General features: G+C 43.3%; 1 protein-coding gene across 2 annotated transcripts in view; it reads left to right on the top strand.

The window, feature by feature from the left end:
- The first annotated feature begins 291 nt into the window (after nt 1–291).
- The window catches only part of ptprbl (protein tyrosine phosphatase receptor type B, like), a 39,887-nt gene continuing 20,721 nt past the window's right edge, over nt 292–19,457 (top strand). Inside the window, exons 1-13 of one of the 2 annotated variants that reach the window (XM_084168546.1) lie at nt 292–417; nt 1,047–1,451; nt 3,536–4,830; nt 5,861–6,137; nt 8,410–8,703; nt 8,996–9,256; nt 10,357–10,620; nt 10,864–11,139; nt 11,615–11,875; nt 12,343–12,609; nt 18,207–18,470; nt 18,634–18,897; nt 19,161–19,285. In XM_084168546.1, coding sequence (XP_084024672.1) covers nt 366–417; nt 1,047–1,451; nt 3,536–4,830; nt 5,861–6,137; nt 8,410–8,703; nt 8,996–9,256; nt 10,357–10,620; nt 10,864–11,139; nt 11,615–11,875; nt 12,343–12,609; nt 18,207–18,470; nt 18,634–18,897; nt 19,161–19,285 — 4,305 coding nt within the window. In that variant the 5' untranslated portion in view covers nt 292–365. Of the gene's footprint in view, nt 418–1,046; nt 1,452–3,535; nt 4,831–5,258; nt 5,754–5,860; nt 6,138–8,409; nt 8,704–8,995; nt 9,257–10,356; nt 10,621–10,863; nt 11,140–11,614; nt 11,876–12,342; nt 12,610–18,206; nt 18,471–18,633; nt 18,898–19,160; nt 19,286–19,457 lie in introns of those variants that run through there. The other variant, XM_084168547.1, reaches the window with a different exon arrangement.

Genomic DNA, 19,457 nt, shown 5'->3' with positions numbered 1-19,457 from the left:
AAACATTTTTCTTGTCATTTTTTCTTATGTTGTGAATATTCTAAACTTGGGTAGCTACGCATCACGCACAATGCATCGTATACCATCTATCCAGGGTATATAAACCTGTGTCCCCACATTGCATCTGTTTGCCTGCTATCTGAACACTTGAACATCTGCGATGTTCTTTGGTATTTCCGATAGAAGAGCATTTCCCTGTCGATGTCCAGTGCTGAAGGGTACTTTAATATGAAACCACAAAAACAATTGAATAGAAGGAAGCGCTGGTCACTGACTTTGTCCTCCCCAGAAGGCAACTTCCCTTCGACGCCTCAACTCATCTGAATCTAGCGGAAGCGTTAAACCGTTACAACTTGTAGACTAAAATGGATACTTTGTTTTTCGTTATCTTTGTACTTTTTCGATGCTCTTCGACAAGTAAGTAGTCTGTCTTTTAAAGTGTGAAGTGGTCGGTTAATTATCTTGCTGATTATTAGAGTAGGCTAATAACCACATTTATGGCGCGTGAAGGTAGTCAACAACGGAAACTTTAGTTCATCCTTGTCTATACAGGGAAGGGTCAGTCAGTAAACTAATTTTTTGATTGAGGTTATTCCAAATATTATGATAAAAGTAGGCTATCTCACTGTAACAATAAATGGTTCATTCTTTGGCAAAGAACATATTTATTTCACCTCATATTGACCATGATATTATTTAACGGACAGCTTTAGCCTAATACATTCACTCAGAAGGTTTGAGATGAGGGATTATTCGTTAATAACAATAACGTACATTTTACATACTTTATTAAGTTACAACCAAAGAAAATTAACTAGTTGGAATCGAATAAAACTGTTGCCTTTTGAGAACTGATTTAACAGCTTTTTGTAGCCCGTAGGTATTTGAGAAATGTTGGGCCTTAAGCATTTCAAACATTACATCACTAAATTGCTTTCCAAATAAGAATAATTTGGTACTAATTCGTTTTTGGAACATTAGTTATTCAGCCTTTCAATGATTGTTAGTCCCCCACCATTGACCATCTCTTTGTATCTCCCATTTAGACGGTTTCCTTATTGTACACACACCAAAGAAACTATGCCTGTCAACCCACAACACGACTGTGATCCTCGGCAAATGCAATGTCACCAGTCCCTATCAACAATGGAAATGGACGAACGATATGAAGTTGCATCACACACAATCAGCCAAGTGTCTTTGGGCCAACCCAAGCAGTGCGATACCTCGGCACGCGCGCCTGGCCTCGATCAGCGACTGTGACAGCGCACCTGCTTGGAAATGCTACGACAAACGAGGGACTTTCGGGTTAGCAGAAAAGCCCATGTACCTGAAGAAACAAGGTATACGGGTTGTGATCCGAGGGGACCAGAGGTATTCCAACTGGACTAAGTACGAGGAAATCTACTCTGGAGGGAGACAGGTGATTACCCATTTATGCCCGCGTAAAGGTGAGTGGTCTACGGGGGAATTGGGCTATATGCCTTCTGTTCGTTTGCATTCAGATAATAGTCCGTTTCTGTGCATTCAACTACCTTACATAAATTATAAGTAGGCAGGCCTATATAGTAGCCTTGAACTTTATGGATATTTTTTATTTCCTCTCCTCTGAAGTTTGATAAGAGAACGTCTTGTAAAATGATAAGGCCCAACTACAGAATTAGTAGCCTATCTCTATATGGGCCCAACAAACTTGTTATGACATAATTTACCTAGTTTAGAGTAATGCAACGGATTTTCATTAAAAAAAGAGCAGAATTATCACTCAGATAAGATATGTATCTAAATGACTTGCACCATGTCGACTTTGGACTTGTCTGACGTTGGTATGGTGTGAATGCTTGAGGAAAGGATGACGCTCTTGATACTGACTTTCCTGCACGTTGTTGTCAAGTATTTTATCAGCCCACTCACTCAGTCAGGAAGTCAGCAGTGTTCTTCCTGTGAACTTAATGGCCATGCAGGGGACATAGGAGAGGCTCTCAAGTTCACAATTGATTTTTAAAAAATACACATGCTACAATGTAAGCCTAACTGGTATTGTTTAATGTTTATTTACAATAAACGTTTATTCAGGCCACCTGTTATCACATAATAAAACGGTAACACTTAATTGTTTTGATAGTCCATCTGTAGATGCTCTACAGACTATCAGTAACATTTCAACTAACTATCTACTAACCCTAACCCTAGCCCTAACCCTAACCTTAACCCTTATCCTAACCCAAAACTTAACCCTTACCCTAACACTAGCCCTAGTGCTAACTTTACCCTTAACCCTTACCCTAATGCTAGCCCTAACTTTAACCTTAACCCTTACCCTAACGCTAGCCCTAACTTTAACCTTAACCCTTACCCTAACGCTAGCCGTAACTTTAACCTTAACCCTTACCCTAACGCTAGCCGTAACTTTAACCTTAACCCTTACCCTAACGCTAACGCTAACCGTAACTTTAACCTTAACTCTTACCCTAACGCTAGCCGTAACTTTAACCTTAACCCTTACCCTAACGCTATCCCTAACTCTAACCCTTACCCTAATGCTAGCCCTAACTCTAACCTTAACCCTTACCCTAACGCTAGCCCTAACTTTAACCTTAACCCTTACCCTAACGCTAGCCCTAACTTTAACCTTAACCCTTACCCTAACGCTATCCCTAACTTTAACCCTTACCCTAACGCTAGCCGTAACTTTAACCTTAACTCTTACCCTAACGCTAGCCCTAACTCTAACCTTAACCCTTACCCTAACGCTAGCCCTAACTTTAACCTTAACCCTTACCCTAACGCTAGCCGTAACTTTAACTCTAACCCTTACCCTAATGCTAGCCGTAACTTTAACCTTAACCCTTACCCTAATGCTAGCCCTAACTCTAACCTTTACCCTACCGCTAGCCCTAACTCTAACCTTAACCCTTACCCTAACCCTAACCATAACCTTAGCAAGCAGTTGCTTATTTTGTTATTTAATCTTTATTTAACTAGGCAAGTCAGTTAAGAAAAACATATTATTTACAATGACGGCCTACCCCGGCCAAACCCTCCCCTACCCCGGCAAAACCCTTCCCTAACCCGGCCAAACCCTCCCCTAACTGAGTTGCTTATCAACAGATAGTTTGTTGATAGTATGACCATCTGTACAGCATCTACAGATGGACTATCCAAATATAGTGTGACCAATAAAACCAATACCCAGCTATTTATTTAACCTAATTTTACTTTTTTGTTAAAAAGATGAATAACTTTTTTTTTTTTTTTACATGACAATAAACCATCTATTACCATGCTATTAACATATTGATACGGCGTTGTGAGCATACAGTGTGTTTCATTTAGGATGTAACACCCATATCAAAGCACAGCGGTGTCTGGAACTGAGGGTAAAATTATTAAATCTTCCATTGAAGAACACCTGGGCTGGGTTAGAATTATTACTTATGGAACGCATACAGTATCTTGAATTTATTTCAATGTTATCTAATGATATTACAACCATGTGTATAAGTCTATTCACAATAACTCCGCTTTCTTCTAGGTTCCACCACCATCTCAACCCCCACAATGTATTCATCCACACACAAACCTGTGGCATACACCCACGCCATCAGAACAGCCCCTATAACAATAATAAACACACACTCCTCCTCAAACACTATGAGGACCCATAGTAGGACCACCCGGCAGATCTCTATGTTAAGAGTCCCGGTCACGTCGACCAACAGGGTGGCGACATATAAGTCTATGGTGGCGACTCACACTAATGACATCATCAAGCCTCGGACAAGAAGGACGGCCACGATGGGTCTCATTCCAAATTCCATCTCAACGGCCGTCACAACATCAGGGGCAGCTCTCAACCACAGCCATGATGTTCTCTCGTCCAGTCCTGCTTTGTCCACAACTGACTCTGCCATGGACGAAACAGTGAGCGCTGCCACCGAAAATGCCCTCCTCGACTCGAGGAATGAAGTCAAGACTCCATCAGTAAATCAACCAACTTCCAGTTCCACCACCCCTAATGTATTAAATAAGCTGGTGTCAACTGCAGCTACCATAATGACTGTGGTTTCCTCTACAATTTCCACAGTGCCCAACACAAATTCTAAAACAGACTCAGCAGCTACTTCTGCGGTAGTGGTCGTTACCTCTCATGCTAAAGTCACAACTTCTGTTGCTTTATCTACCCCGTCCTCTGTTTCCACCACTAAATCTGCTGCTACCATCACACCTACCAGTACCACAGCATTTCCCACAACTAGGAAAGTACCCCCCAAAAAGATTGTGGTTCCATCTACAACCAAAACCACAACTGTGCCCACTACTACAACAACCGCTGCCCCTACAACTCCTACTGATGTCAGAACAACAAAGACTACAGCTAAATTCAGAAGGAAACTAGCTCCACCCACAGCTGCCACATCCCCACCCACAACATTTTCAACCCCACTAACAACATCCTTAACTCCCCCCACAACCTTTTCAACAGTAAAGACTACAGCAAAACCCACAATGGAAATAGCCCCGACCACAATCTCTACAGCCCCACCTACTGCCTCTTCAACTCCACCCACATCCATTCCAATCACATCTACAACAGCCCCACCCACAACCAATACCACCCCGCCCATAACTAAAACAAACCAGCCCACAACTACCAAGACCCTGCCCACAACTACCACAACCACAACCACATCCACAACTACTACAGCTCCACCCAGAAGTACTACAACCACACCCACAACTACCACAACCACGCCCACAACAACTACAGCTCCAACAACAACTACTACAGTACCGACTACGACCACCGAGTTGACCACCATCCCACAGGTGCGTGATGATGACATTTCAATTGATTTAGAATTTGTGAAATTCCATAGAGAATGCTCAAGATCGTATTTGCATGCATATTTGTCCAAGGGACGTTAAAGGCAGTGAAGCTTGGAACAGACCTTCTGAAAGAAGGGCTATAGTAATGGCTAATAGTAATATAGACTATATTAGCCATATTCAAAAAGTATTTCAACAGAAAAAATTCTGCAATCACAATAGTAGGCTATGAATTACACCCATGCCATGCCACATTTTAAACTACTGTATCTTATGGGTGTTAGTTTGTGGACTTTAAGGCCTTCAGACAGAGAAGGCAGAGAGGCAGGCAGGCAGGAAGGAAAGTAAGTAGGGTGGGGTATCACTGGGAGAGAAGGAGGCTGCTCAAGGTGCTGCTGTCCAGACTCAAGTGAAAGTTAAGGCTGTGAGCAAGTAGATAGACTATTTGATAGGAACTTAGGCTACTGTAGGAGTTAGAAAAAGTGTATATAGAGGGCGGAAGTAAATGCTTGATATGGAATCAATTTCCTGAGCAGTCTGTCTACCTGATGGTGCAGCCTGAGCATTGAGGAAGGGTGTAGGAAAATAATGTAGGCTAGAGATTGAATGTGACGAGATCGTATAGTGGGAAGAGACTGTGCGTGGTCGACGTTGCACCGATTTTGGGCAACCACAAAATCACAACGAGATGCCATGCTTGTTTAGGCGCGTGCCACCACTGTAGCCGCCTCCAACATGCCATTGTGAAATTCAGAATATAAAAATACATTGTTATTTTATGGACCGATTATGATAACCAATGTTGGAATATATTTTATATTTTTTATATTATTTATTGACCTAACGGATTTAAATCAACGACCGCAATGTTCAGATGTGCAACTATTATTTTGATCGTTTGTTTATGGTGGTGTTGTGTCGAGGTGAGTCATGGTTAAAGTCAATTTAACCTTGATTATTTTCCACTTGTAGCCTATTGTTGCTTAGCCTATCTTTTGGTTACCTGTTGCCACTTTTTTGTTCCTTTCAGGCGGAGACAACTAATGCGGTCAAATGTTCAGTCAACCTGACAGAGACCAGCGCCAGGACGGATTCTATTGCACTAAAATTAATAACAACAGGAGAAACTTGTAATTTCACTGTGTTTTATGAGAATAGTCGTTCCGATATAACGGATTGTGATCAATATGGGGAGTATAGTAATGTGTATATCTGCGATATAAGGGATTTAGAACCTGGGACGTTACACCACTTTGAAGTGATATCGAAGACTGATGGAGAGAGGAGAAACGTATCAGTGCGAACAGGTAAGTGTTACAAACCAAAATTCGTTTCTATTCTATTCTATTTTAACCTATTTAATGCTATTCTATTCTAAAGGTATTTTAGACTGTTAAATTGACTTTCTCATCTTAAACGTCCTACAATATCAGACAATTTCTTCCCCCCAGTATCAGAAAATATATATTTTTTCTGTTTATTTGAGTCTATTTGTATTGTTGATCATGACATTCGATTGATTATATTTCGTAAAATATGAACTTTAAACCTGATTAATTAAAATATATCGAATTTGGCCGTCAGAACCCCTTCAAGTAGTTATTAGGGCATTACTCCTCTGATAGCATAAAATTGTCATCATTGAATAGATCTAACACATATGATATCACATTATGACATTTTAGGTTCTAATGTATTGCAACAGCTCCTTTGGGTTGTCTTTCTGTTGGTGTTTTATTGCACAAATGATCAAGGCACAAACGTTTATACTTAAATTGTATGTAGCAACATTTAGAATTTTGCATACATATAATTTTACAGTAATATTTGATGTATAGGAAAATGGCTTGAAATAGTATATGTTAATTCATGATATTATATCCTTTTGTATTATTTGATTTATTTTTACATTGGTTTAGTCTTTGTTCTGCCCAGTATTGGACCATGTTGCACTGAATAGATTATGTGCATCACTTTGATTATGAAGAACATAGAGAATAGAGAACTCTTGTGCCAACACCGCTGAAGTCCAGGACACTTTATCCTTTGCACAATCCTTTCAACATCGTCAAGGCCACAACCTTAGAATGTCCTGCCAAGAACTTGGAGCCAGAGAAACCCTCTGGTCATTGGTCTCAAAGCTCTAGATTAGAACCCTGGAAGTTCTGGAACACACTGCTGCTCCAATCACCCAAGGTTGTAGCAGCAGAGGTCAGTAACAATGCAGAGCATCTAATCTTAAGTGTTTGTTTCCAGACAGATCTCCCTCTCCCCAGAGCCACTTCCCGCCAAGCATTGTTTCTTTGTACTAACGGATACAGGAGGCCTCCATGTTTTGTTTTCACAGAACAAATAGATTAGACTACAGTGCACTCCAGAACTTTGCATTCAAAGTGTGCCCGAGATTATTTTCTTGGGTCCTTGTGAGTGGACCTTGAAATGTCCATTTTTGCCAGTAGCCTACGAAGGATGACATCCTCAAGATGAACAGTTCAGGAATTGCCAAATCACTTGGACTTGACTTTATCTAGTATATTTTTAATACATACAGAATTTTAGATATAAATCCCAGATACAATGTAGTTACTGTGTAATACAGTAGTGGTCTTGTAAAGGGCCCCAGTGTGGCTCTAGGATTGGACGCACAATGGTTTTGCTGATTAGCAAATGTGATTCCTGGGGTTGCACTGAAGGGCCCCCAGAGGGGAAGCATTATGAAGAAAGGGTCAAAGTGAATCGCTGAGCTGTGGGGGGCACCACTTACCCTGTCCTGCTCCTCTCTCTCCGTTTGGGCTTTGTTTTTGTCGTTTCCTGTCAAGGCTCGCTCTCTCGCTCAAGACGCACGCAGGTCTCCCAGCGAATCGCCACATTCTTTAAAGAACCTAAACAATCTTATCGCTCTGCTCCATCTCGGGCAGCCACCACTGGCTTTCAGCTGAAGCACAAAGACAGGATACAGAGATTCTTCATTAACTTTTCTCCTAGTTGTAGATGTTTAATTGAGGTTTATATAATATCGGCAAGATGCTGGCCCCTTGGCCATTTGTTTATAGGATGTCTTTGTTGTCAATCATATTATTTATAGCAAAATACTAACACATTCTCTCTTTCTTTCTCTCCTTCCTCTATTCTCTCTCCCCCTTTCTCTCTCTCTCCCCCTTTCTCTCTCTCTCTCTCTCTCTCTCTCTCTCTCTCTCTCTCTCTCTCGCTCTTTCTCTCTCTCTCTCTCTCTCTCTCTCTCTCTCTCTCTCTCTCTCTCTCTCTCTCCCCCCCTTTTCTTTCTTTCTTTCTTCTTTCTTTCTTTCTTTCTTTCTTTCTTTCTTTCTTTCTTTCTTTCTTTCTTTCTTTCTTTCTTTCTTTCTTTCTTTCTTTCTTTCTTTCTTTCTTTCTTTCTTTCTTTCTTTCTTTCTCTCTCTCTCTCTCTCTCTCTCTCTCTCTCTCTCTCTCTCTCTCTCTCTCTCTCTCTCTCTCTCTCTCTCTCTCTCTCTCTCTCTCTCTCTCTCTCTCTCTCTCTCTCTCTCTCTCTCTCTCTCTCTCTCTCTCTCTCTCCCCCTCTCTCTCCCCCTCTCCTTCCCCCAGATCCGGTTAGTCCATCCAGGTTGGACGTCCTACCAGATCAGAGTCCTAGCCAGGGTCAGGGTGGCTCCCCAGGCCTGCATGTATCCTGGCCTCGCTCTCGCGGGCTGGTCGACTGGTATGAGCTCACACTACAGGACACCAAAACAGGAGCGACCCGCAATACTCGCGTCATGGGCACTGCCGCCACTCAGTCAGGCTTTACCTCCCTCACTCCTGGCACCCTCTATGCCCTCAGCCTGGTGGCAACGGCTGGGAATAAAACTGCCCCGCCAGTGCTGGCCACTGCAGCCACAGGTGAGGGACCATCTTCTGTTGATATGTGGTTTCATTGGTCCTCTATTTGCATGTCATTTTCAGTTCTTCTACATCCAATGTGCTGTCCACATGATATTTATGATAAACAAATTGTGTACGATATTCTACTGTCTATCCTACAGCCATTATACCATACCCCTATTTCTATACTCATTTCAGTGCCTCCACGTTTGTTGGACTTGGATTGCATAGAAATCCCTGATATACTTTGTCTTTGTTAGACATCAACAAGCTGCTCTCTGGCATTGACCACTTTGTCTTTTTCCCCCAGCTCCCTCAGCCGTCAGCGGCCTCCAGCTCTCAGTCTCCTCCAGCAGCCTTGGTGTTTCCTGGCAGCCCGGCCCAGGCATGAGAGAGTGTTTCAGGGTGCTGCTGAGGGAGCAGCAGGGCGGCCTGGTCAGGAACGTCACCCTGAAGAGTAGCGTCACCTCCCACATTCTTGATGACCTGTTGCCTGGGACCCTGTACAATGTCACCATGGTGACTGAGGCTGGAGGCCTTCAGAATGCTGTCTACAAACAAGCAGTCACAGGTATGGTAACAGTCACAGAGGAAACGTGTCATGATAGTTCTGTTTTGGTGGTAAAGTAACAGTCACAGAGGAAACGTGTCATGCTAGTTCTGTTTGGGAGGCAAGGTAACAGTCACAGAGGAAACGTGTCATGCTAGTTCTGTTTGGGAGGCAAGGTAACAGTCACAGAGGAAACGTGTCATGCTAGTTCTGTTTGGGAGGCAAGGTAACAGTCACAGAGGAAGCGTGTCATGCTAGTTCTGTTTGGGAGGTAAGGTAACAGTGGTGACAGTCCTCACGGATATTATGGTAGGGACTCTGAAGTTCACCTGTTGGAATAGTAAGACTGACACTTTTTTGTTGTTGAAGTGTTCTCCCATCCAACCACTAACCAAGTCTACTCCTGCTTAGCTTTTGTTATCCAGCAGAGAGGAGTGGAGTTCTAGGGCTCCAATGTCAGTGGGTTCAATACAGGTTCAGGGTGACATGTGGAGTATTTCTCACACATTTATCTGGCTTAGTTTGCAGGGCTTTGTTTTACTTTCCAGCACTGCACCCTTCTCTTTCTACACAGTCACCACCACCACCATGGTCATGCTCTCTGTCTGTCGTTGTTGCCAATATATTTTAGGCTTCTCTATCCTGCCCTTCCCTTCCTCTGTCTGCAGCTGCCCATCAAGGCCTCCCTTCCCCTCCCAACCCCCCATACAAATACGGCTAGCCGATAATACACTGCTTAGCTACTGGACATAGTGCTAGAAATGTACTTTTTTTTATGGTCCTTCGAGTTGGACAGGAACAATTGTCCTGGAAAGGTGTTAGTGTCTAAAAAGACCTGCTGTCACCTCTTAATTAATACATCCCTCTTAATCAACTTTAAAAAATTGAATAAAAGCAGTCCCCTGTTTCAGTTTTCTATCTCCATCTTGATGACCTTGATGATCCTCTCTCATCTGTTTGTATTGTATTATTTTTACAATTTTGTATAAAAGGATAGTAGAAAAGAGAGAAGGGGACAGATAGAGAGGGGTAGACAGATTGGCCAAGAGGGATGTGTAGCCCGCAGTCAGCAGTGCTCCCACTAGACCAGACTCCGACACGTGTTGTTTATCTTCCCCTAGTCCCCGCGGCGGTGTCAGACCTCCTCTTGGAGAACAACGGCAGTCTGGACTCATTGAGGGCCTCCTGGGTCACAGCTAGGGGCAACGTGGACGCATACCTGGTCTCCCTTGCAACCCTGGGCTCAGTCTATCAGGACAGGACACTGCCCCCCAATGCCACAGAGGCGGTCTTCAGCGGCCTGACCCCTGGACGATCCTATCAGTTGTCTATGAGGTCAAAGGTCGGAGAGCAGATGACTGAGGCTGTGACCATGGGCAGAACAGGTAAATTATTCTGGAGGGTCAATGTCAATGTCACACCTCAGATTAAGTTTATACCTATCTAGTTCCATAAAAAAAGTATGTTTTCAGTGAAAAGTTAGGGCTGGTCAAAAACCACAAAAGCCAGGAAATTCTAATGAGCACCACAATACTTAATTTCACCTATGCATCTTCAAGGAATATCTGGCTGCATGCACACCTCCATTAACCTCTCTCTCCCTCCTCCCTTTACACTGCCTCCTCCAGTGCCAGACAAGGTGTCTCAATTGACAATGGTGGGCCTCAGTGACAGCAGCACCCTGAAGATGACATGGTCGCCGCCTAGAGGGGAATGGGAGAACTACCGCATCCTGCTAATGAACAACACAGTGGCTCTGGTCAATGAGACAGTGAGCAGGACAGTGAGACAGTACTCCTTCTCTGGGGCTTCCCTGGGGCTGGTGCCTGGCAGGCTTTACACATCTCAGGTCATGGTGGAGGCTGGCCCGTTTGGCAACACTGCTCACTGCCAAGGAAGGCTAGGTAAGTTACATTAGAAATCTTTACACAGTATAGCTGGCTATAGGGTGAACGCACCAATTTGTGAGTCGCTCTGGCTTAGAGCGTCTGCTAAATGACGTTAATGTGCCCTTGAGCAAGGCACTTAACCCTAATTGCTCCTGTAAGTCGCTCTGGATAAGAGCGTCTGCTAAATGACTAAAATGTAATGTAAATGTATATGATACTAAGCTTGGTGTATATGTGGAATGTTTTTATGGGTCAAATTATATCGAAAGCATGTAGGATGGCTCTTAAAATTAAATTGTCATGGCTCCTGAAGTTTATCATTTTTTGCCCTCCCTCTCTCTTTACTCTCTCCTTCCCCCCTTCTCCCTCAGCCTTCTCCGTCACCCCTCACGCTTCTCCCTCCCCCGTCCCCCTTCTCCCTTCTCCCTCCCCCTTCTCCCTCACCCCCCCCTCTCTCTACTTATTTACTAATTCTCCCCCTCTCTCTCAGCCCCTCGGCCTGTCCAGCAGCTGGTCGTCCGTCACAGTGATGAGACGTCTCTGAGCGTGCTGTGGTCTCGCCCCGTAGGGGAGTGGGACGGGTACACCGTGGTCCTGAGACAGGGGGACACAGACGTGTCCCATAGGACACTGTCCCGTGACACCAGGGAGTGCACCTTCAACGTCCTCACACCCGGACGCCAGTACACCATCGCTGTCAAGACCAACAGTGGGGGCCTAAACAGCTCGACTTCCGTGATTGGACGAACCAGTGAGTCACGGTTCCAAAGGGAGATGAATAATGATGTTTTCCCCCCCAATATGTGTATGTTCTAGACTAGACACTAGAACCCTCAAACTCAACTCTGGACCTCGAAGCCAATTCCACTGCGTTTTTTCATTGTTACCCTCTGATCAGGGACTGATTTAGACCTGGGACACCAGGTGGATGCAATTAATTATCAGGTAGAACAGAAAACTAGCAGGCTCCAGACCTCATAGGGTAAGAGTTGAATATCTCTGCACTAGAACATTGCTCCATACAGGTTTTGTAGTCATATAATAATGAGCTTTCCCCCATTGATAGAACTGATGCTGTGTCTCTGACTCAATGACTCTTTATGGTCTCACTAGGATTTCAAAGTCTCTCTATGGTCTCAGCTATGGTCTCAATTTCTCTCTATGGTCTCTGTAATGTCTCACATCTCTGATGGCCTCTCTCTCTCTGTCTACTCTCAGCCCCGGCGCAGGTGACCAGTCTGCGTGTGACCAACGGTGGCAGCACGGACAGCCTCCAGACGCAGTGGGAGCGGGCAGCCGGAGAGCTGGACTCGTACCACGTGCTTCTCATCCACGACAGCAGCGTGATCAAGAACGAGAGCGCCCCGGCCCACACCATGGCCTACAGCTTCCTGGCGCTGAAGCCTGGTGCCCTCTACAGGGTGGTGGTAACCACCGTCAGGGCAGGACAAGCCTCCAGGCAGAGTGTGGCAGAGGGACGCACAGGTAGACAACACTATGATTAATGATATATGTAGCCTACTTTAAATATATCATGTTAAAATAGATACATTTTCAAATAATGTTTAGCTATCACACATGAATATGAATTCAGTTAAAGGACTAGGTGAAATAAAAAATAAATAAAAAAACTGACAGTTTTAACTGTTTTTGTGTGACAAACGCCAGTATGCAAAATAATGTGAGAGAATGTATTTTATTCTATTTAGGATTAACAGGATATTATTCAGAACTCTCTTAGCTTTTATCTGATGCGACAGGAATTTTCCTGGAATTTCCAGGAAGCACCGACTACGCAACAAACATGTCAAGGTCTTCCTTTCAAAGACTTCCCGTCATCAAGGGAAAAGGATGGGGGTCTTTTTTGTATTGTTGAATTACAGCTACCTTAATCTGAGAACATTTTCATTTAAATGATCAAAGAATATTCAACAGAATATAAAGTTCTTAAAGATACTTCCTCACTTGGCATAATGGTGGGTTTTGCTGATGCATCTAATCCTTTATTTACAAAAAAAGATCTAGTAGATCTTTCTTGTAGATCTTGTATCCAATCCGTAGATCTCTTCTTCTAGATCTCAGCTAGTAGAATTTATTCTAGATCTTGTACCCCTTGTAGATCTATTTTAGTGGATTTCACTTGTAGATCTTGAAACTCTCTTGCTTATTTGAGCTTTCATTCATTTTTTCTTTTTTTGGGCCCACCACCACTCCCCCTCAATGGAGGACAATTTGTTTGTCTGTTTGTTTAATCACTTTACCATATTCCTTTCATTTATTCTCTCCTTTCCTCATCCTCTTGCATGTCATCTCTAATATGTTTTATTTTCTTCCAAAATATCAGGGTCCAAATCAACCAACACAGCAGTTAGCTTTGGTTCTGGGACACAATTTAAGCCTTGAACCTTGTGTAATAATGCTACAAGCCTGGTTAAGGAGGCTATATCATATCTATCAAACCTGAGAGATATACAACAGATCTGGAACAGCAGGTGCATGTTGAAATGACTCCATAGCAACCTCTATTCAGATTCTATGGGAGGCTAAAGCCTGGTTCAACACTCAAATCAAATCAAATCAAATTGTATTTGTCACATGCGCCAAATACAACAGGTGTAGACCTTACAGTGAAATGCTTACTTACAAGCCCTTAACCAACAATGCAGTTTTAAGAAAAATAAGTGTCAAGTAAAAAAGAGATAAGTAAAAAATAATAATAATTAAAGAGCAGCAGTAAAATAACAGTAGCGAGGGGACAATGCAAAAAGGCTGGGTAGCCATTTGATTAGCTGTTCAGGAGTATTATGGCTTGGGGGTAGAAGCTGTTAAGGAGCCTTTTGGACCTAGACTTGGCGCTCCGGTACCGCTTGCCGTGCGGTAGCAGAGAGAACAGTCTATGACTAGGGTGGCTGGAGTCTTTGACACTCCGTATCTGCTCACTCCTCTGAGTCTAAATCCTCTGATGATGTCTGTTGTCTCTCCCTCCTCTTTGCCTCCCTCTCTACCATTCTCTTCTCTGTCAGTTTCATTTTCTCTTGCTTCTTGTTTTCTTTCCTCCCTTCTGCTCCTTTTTCATCTTCTGTTCTTTTTCCTTCATCTTTAGTTAAGCTTTCTATTTTCTCCTCCTGCTTTTTTACCCTTTTCTCAACTTCTGCTTTCTTTTTCTCAGGTTCAGCTAACCTTTTCTCAACTTCTGCTTTCTTTTTCTCAGCTTCAGCTAACCTTTTCTTAGCTTCAGCTAACCTTTTCTCAGCTACAGCTAACCTTTTCTCAGCTACAGCTAACCTTTTCTCAGCTACAGCTAACCTTTTCTCAGCTTCAGCTAACCTTTTCTCAGCTTTAGTAAACCTTTTCTCAGCTTCAGCTAACCTTTTCTCAGCATCAGCTAACCTTTTCTCAGCATCAGCTAACCTTTTCTCAGCTTCAGCTAACCTTTTCTCAGCGTTTTCGTTATCCTTCTTCTCTTTCTCCAAGTGCTTCTTCTCATCTTGTTCTCTTTTTTTCTCTGCTTCAGCCAACTCTTTCTCCTCCTTTTCTGTTTATTTCTTCTCCTTCTCTCCTTCTCTTTTTTTCCTCCAACCTGAGTTTTTCCTCCTTCTCTTTTCCTTCCTCTACTTCTCCAGGATCTTCATCCTCTCTTTTCCTTTATTTATCTATTTGTTAAATGTCTCCGCCAATCTTAAATCCCTCTCAGCCTTTTCTTTTTTCATTTCATCTAGAAGTTTCTGGCTTTCTTCCATCTGTTCTATCAGCTTGTTCTCTTCCCGTTCCCTCTTTTCCTGATACACTGTCCCTTCTCTGTCAATTGCTCCTCACTCTTATCTACCTTCTCTTTCTGACCTACTTCCTGCATCTTCATCCATTTTCTCTCCATCTCTTTTTCCACCATTTCAAGTATCTCCATCCTGTCGTTCTCCCTTTCCTCATCTATTGCCTTCATCATCAATTTTCTGGATTATATGTGCTGGAGACTTCCACTGCAACTTCTTCCATTTCCATCATGGTTTCCTGGTCGCTTTTCAGGACTTTGATGGCCTCCCCCATCAGAGTTACCTTCTCTGGGCCTCCCGAGTGGAAACAGCGGTCTAAGGCACTGCATCGCAGTGTTGCGGCGTCACTACAGCCTGGGGTTCGATCCCCCCGGCGGTGACCGGGAGTCTCATAGGGCGGCGCACAATTGGCCCAGCATCGTCCGGGTTAGGGGAGGGTTTGGCCGAGTGGGCTTTACTTGGCTCATCGCACTCTAGCAACTCCTTGTGGCGGGCCGGGCGCCTGCAGGCTGACTTCGGTCGTCTGTTGAACAGTGTTTCCTCCGACACATTGGTGCAGCTGGCGTCCGGGTTAAGCGAGCGGGTCATGTTTTGGAGGATGCATGACTCGACCTTCGCCTCTGCCGAGCCCGTTGGGGAGTTGCAGTGATGAGACAAGATGGTAATCACGAAAAGGGGGAGAAAAGGGGGTCAAAATTACATTTAAAAAAAGAAGAAAAAATAAAGTTACCTTCTCTCTGAGGAGAAGAAGAAGAAGAATCTGGAGAACCACATTCTGAGACTCGTTGGACTGCCTCTGATCAAGATCTATGGAAGGAGAGGACCATGTTCAATAGGAAAATAAAGAAACTATGCTTTAGTACCAAATATTGTAACAACAATGATAAAGCTCAGAGCTTATAAAATGGATAAATAATCATTAATTAAACCTTAAATAAGTTACATAAAAAATGAAGCACCTACTTACAGTAAGGAGTTTTAGTCTCTTTGGACCAGGCAAACAGAAACAGTCCATGATGACTGTCTTGTATGTGGACAACCTGGTGAGGCAAAACAATGAATGCAATAGTCTAAATAATTTGGGACCTTTTCTTAATTTAGACTTTACAATTATTAGACAGATTTTGCGTTGGGCCACGTTAAAACAGTATAAATTTACATTTTAGCAGACGCTCTTATCCCGTGGGAAACAAACCCACAACCCTGGCGTTGCAAGCGCCATGCTCTACCAACTGAGCTACAGGGGACTAAATCTACATAGCTGGAACTTACTTATTCAAGAGATGAAATGGCAAATAATTCAAACATTTCTGTTGGATCATTCATTTGCCTCATGTCTTTTATGAGTAGCCTGATCTGTTTGCACTCCAACACAACGGTTAAAACCTATCACAAGAATTGCAATTATGATATAATTGAACACATGATAGTCAATGAAAATGTATCCCCTTAGAATTTGAATCCCTTGAAAATTCTATGTGCATTCCTATTATAGCATCACAACAATGATTAGTCCACACAGTTGTAGGGTAGGCCTAACCAATGATATAGGCCTACACCCAATGTACCCTCTAAGCTGCGTGTGCGCACCTCATCCAGGACTGCAGCACAGAAGAAATGCCAGGCTGCACAGAGATGCAAGAGATTGAACTTAACTGAGTTTGCCCCATCAGTTTGCACTATATAGATCAATGTTTTTTTCTGTGGTCGAATCAACATTATATCAGCCCCTTTTCAATGCAACAAAACAAAACAAATCTAACTTTGCAAGATTTAGTCTGTGATTTTGTTGTAGTCAGAGCCAAAGCGCAATGGAGTACAATTCTATTGGTCTTTCTTTCAATCACCCGTGAGTGAATGCGCTTTTCAGATCAGTTCAGATCCGAGAGCAGAGCCGCACGTGTGCACATTTGTTGATATTCTTTGTTAGTTACTGAGTTATTAGCCCAGTTATAGATAAGTATAGGTCAGCTCCTACAAGAGCACAAAACGTGTAGGCTACATTTCAAGCTGTCTTTGAAAAGTCAGTCAGGTAAAAAGTTTATGTCTTAATTAAAGGGGCGGTGTTGTATTTTGAGACAGGCTTGAATATGCAAATAGGCCAATAGGCAGAGGGGTAGTGTGACGAGTACTGAGGATACGAAGAGGCAGGAATCAACAAGGTAAAGGTTTACTTAACAATGAGAAATAGAATAACAAGGCGCGAGTAAACGACACGATGCTAACAATCACACACAACAATGACTGAACAGTCCAGGGCTATATAGTGGTGGTGATGAGGTGCAGGTGCGCTGGAGGTGATTAGGGTGCGTTGGGTTTCCATTCCTGTGTTGCCGAGGTAGTGCGCTCAGACCGGTGGCTTAGTAGACCGGCGAATCAGAGCGCAACGGGAGGAGACGTGACAGGTAGCCTACATTGTCTAATTCTCTGTATGGTAATAATAATTAATTTTATTTTCTAAAGTGGTTTCTTGTATCATACAATACAATGCAATTTACAGTCACCTATTTGGCCCATAGTGTTACAGACCAAGTCAAAAATCATTAATCAAGCCCTTCATAATGTAAAAACGTTTTTAAAAGTCTCATGCAATGTAGGCCTGCATTGAACACCATATATAGGCTACTTTTAGCTATATCATAGAAATCAAAAGCTATTTCCATGTGAAAATGTTATGGGATTTGCTCCATTGGTTTTGTTGGTAGGCCTACATTATGCTCAAATAGCCACAATAGCCTTTTGGCTACTGTCTAAAACTGTAAGGGTACAGCCTCAGTGTTCACTGTAAACGTACGCCGGAAGTTGCACAAAATTCTCACAATGTTCAAGTTTCCACTCACAAGACCTAAAATGTGCCTACACCTCACAATAATCTGTATAGCCTACCAGTGCAGAGTCACCTTCCATTCCATTCATGACACTCAATCAATTTCTGTTAGGTCTCCTTCTCTTTCTTCTCCATTTATTTATTCAATAACTTTCTTATGAATGGCTCATAAATGCCTCAAGCTTGTTGGGGTCACCTATCCACTGAACACACACTACCAAGTTACTGTTGTATTGTAGCTTGTAAGTGATGTTCGTTACATATCCCACAGTATTATTGAGGAGAAAACATAGCTATTAAATAAGTGTTTATTTTAATTTGATTCATATATTGATTTTTGATTCATGTAGGCTTCACAGCTGCAAGTATGAACAGTGATACACAAAATGACTGACTCAGTTCCCCTCTCTCTATCTCTCTCTCTCTCTCTCTCTCTCTCTCTCTCTCTCTCTCTCTCTCTCTCTCTCTCTCTCTCCCCCTTCCAGTCCCTGCTGCCGTAGGCGAGGTGACGGTCAGCAACAACGGTCGTATGGACTTCCTCAGCGTGTCGTGGCGTCCGGCCCAAGGTGATGTGGACAGTTACCTGGTCACTCTGGGGGACCAGGTGAAGACGGTCCACACCCTGGCCGTGTCCAAGTCCAGCCCAGAGTGTGTGTTCAAGTCCCTGGTGTCTGGACGGCTCTATAACATCTCCATCACTTCCAGGAGTGGTGCCTACGAGAATCACACCATTGTACAGGAACGCACACGTAGGTCTACCATGTCTGTCTGTCTATCTGTCTGTCTGTCTGAAATGGGGCTCCTCTGCTTAAGTTTTCCATTACGTGGTTTTAGTCATGAAGTCGCTAGTTAGACATGATAATACACTGTACAATGTCTCAAAGTTCAATTCAATTGAATTCCTCTCCCCAGAGCCCTCTAGTGTCCAGAACCCCACAGCGATCCACTCGGCCAGGGATGACTACCTGAAGGTGTACTGGCGCCATGCAGCCGGGGACTTTGACTACTACCAGGTGGTCATCAAGCACAACAACATCTTCCACCAGAACAAGACGGTTGTGAAGAGCCAGAACGAGTGTGTGTTCAACAGCCTGGTGCCCGGGAGACTCTACACTGTCATCGTCAGCACCTGGAGCGGGAAGTATGAGACCAGCGTGTCCACGGATGGAAGGACCTGTGAGTGATACGAATAGTACTGTTAAATCTCTCCTGTTGTTTTAAATGTACAATTTGTGAATACAAGAGTGATGTTTGTCTGTAATAATAATTTTGCTAGCTACATTCAGGTAATAACTGTCTAATTGTGGTGAAACAGTTTCTTTGTGCATGCTCCTTTTTGACCTGTCTCCCCCTCCCCCAGTTCCTTTGTATGCAAAATTAAGAGCCTCTCTGAGAACATTAAAGTTTTTCTATTCTGATCTGGAATCTGTCTGTGACAGTCCCTGCGGCGGTGAGGTCACTAGCCCTGGCTGGGCGGGGAACGGAGGACCTGCGTGTCACCTGGTTGGCTGCTCCGGGGGACGTTGACCACTACGAGGTGCAGCTCCTCTTCAATGACATGAAGGTTAGTCTTCCTGGTCCAGTCCAGTACCTGGTTAGAGTACTTTTATATTCTTCATATTTTCGTGTGTGATTTCTTTATATTTTATTGTTGCTTTATTTCTATTTGTGATTTTGGGTGTTTTTAAAGCGCAAATGTATTAATTTAATTGAGCAAAATGTTTAAAAATGAATGT

Source organism: Coregonus lavaretus (genome assembly GCF_964263955.1).
Source record: "Coregonus lavaretus genome assembly, chromosome: 9".
NCBI classification, from domain to species: Eukaryota; Metazoa; Chordata; class Actinopteri; order Salmoniformes; family Salmonidae; genus Coregonus; species Coregonus lavaretus.
This window is presented reverse-complemented; position numbering and strand designations above follow the sequence as displayed.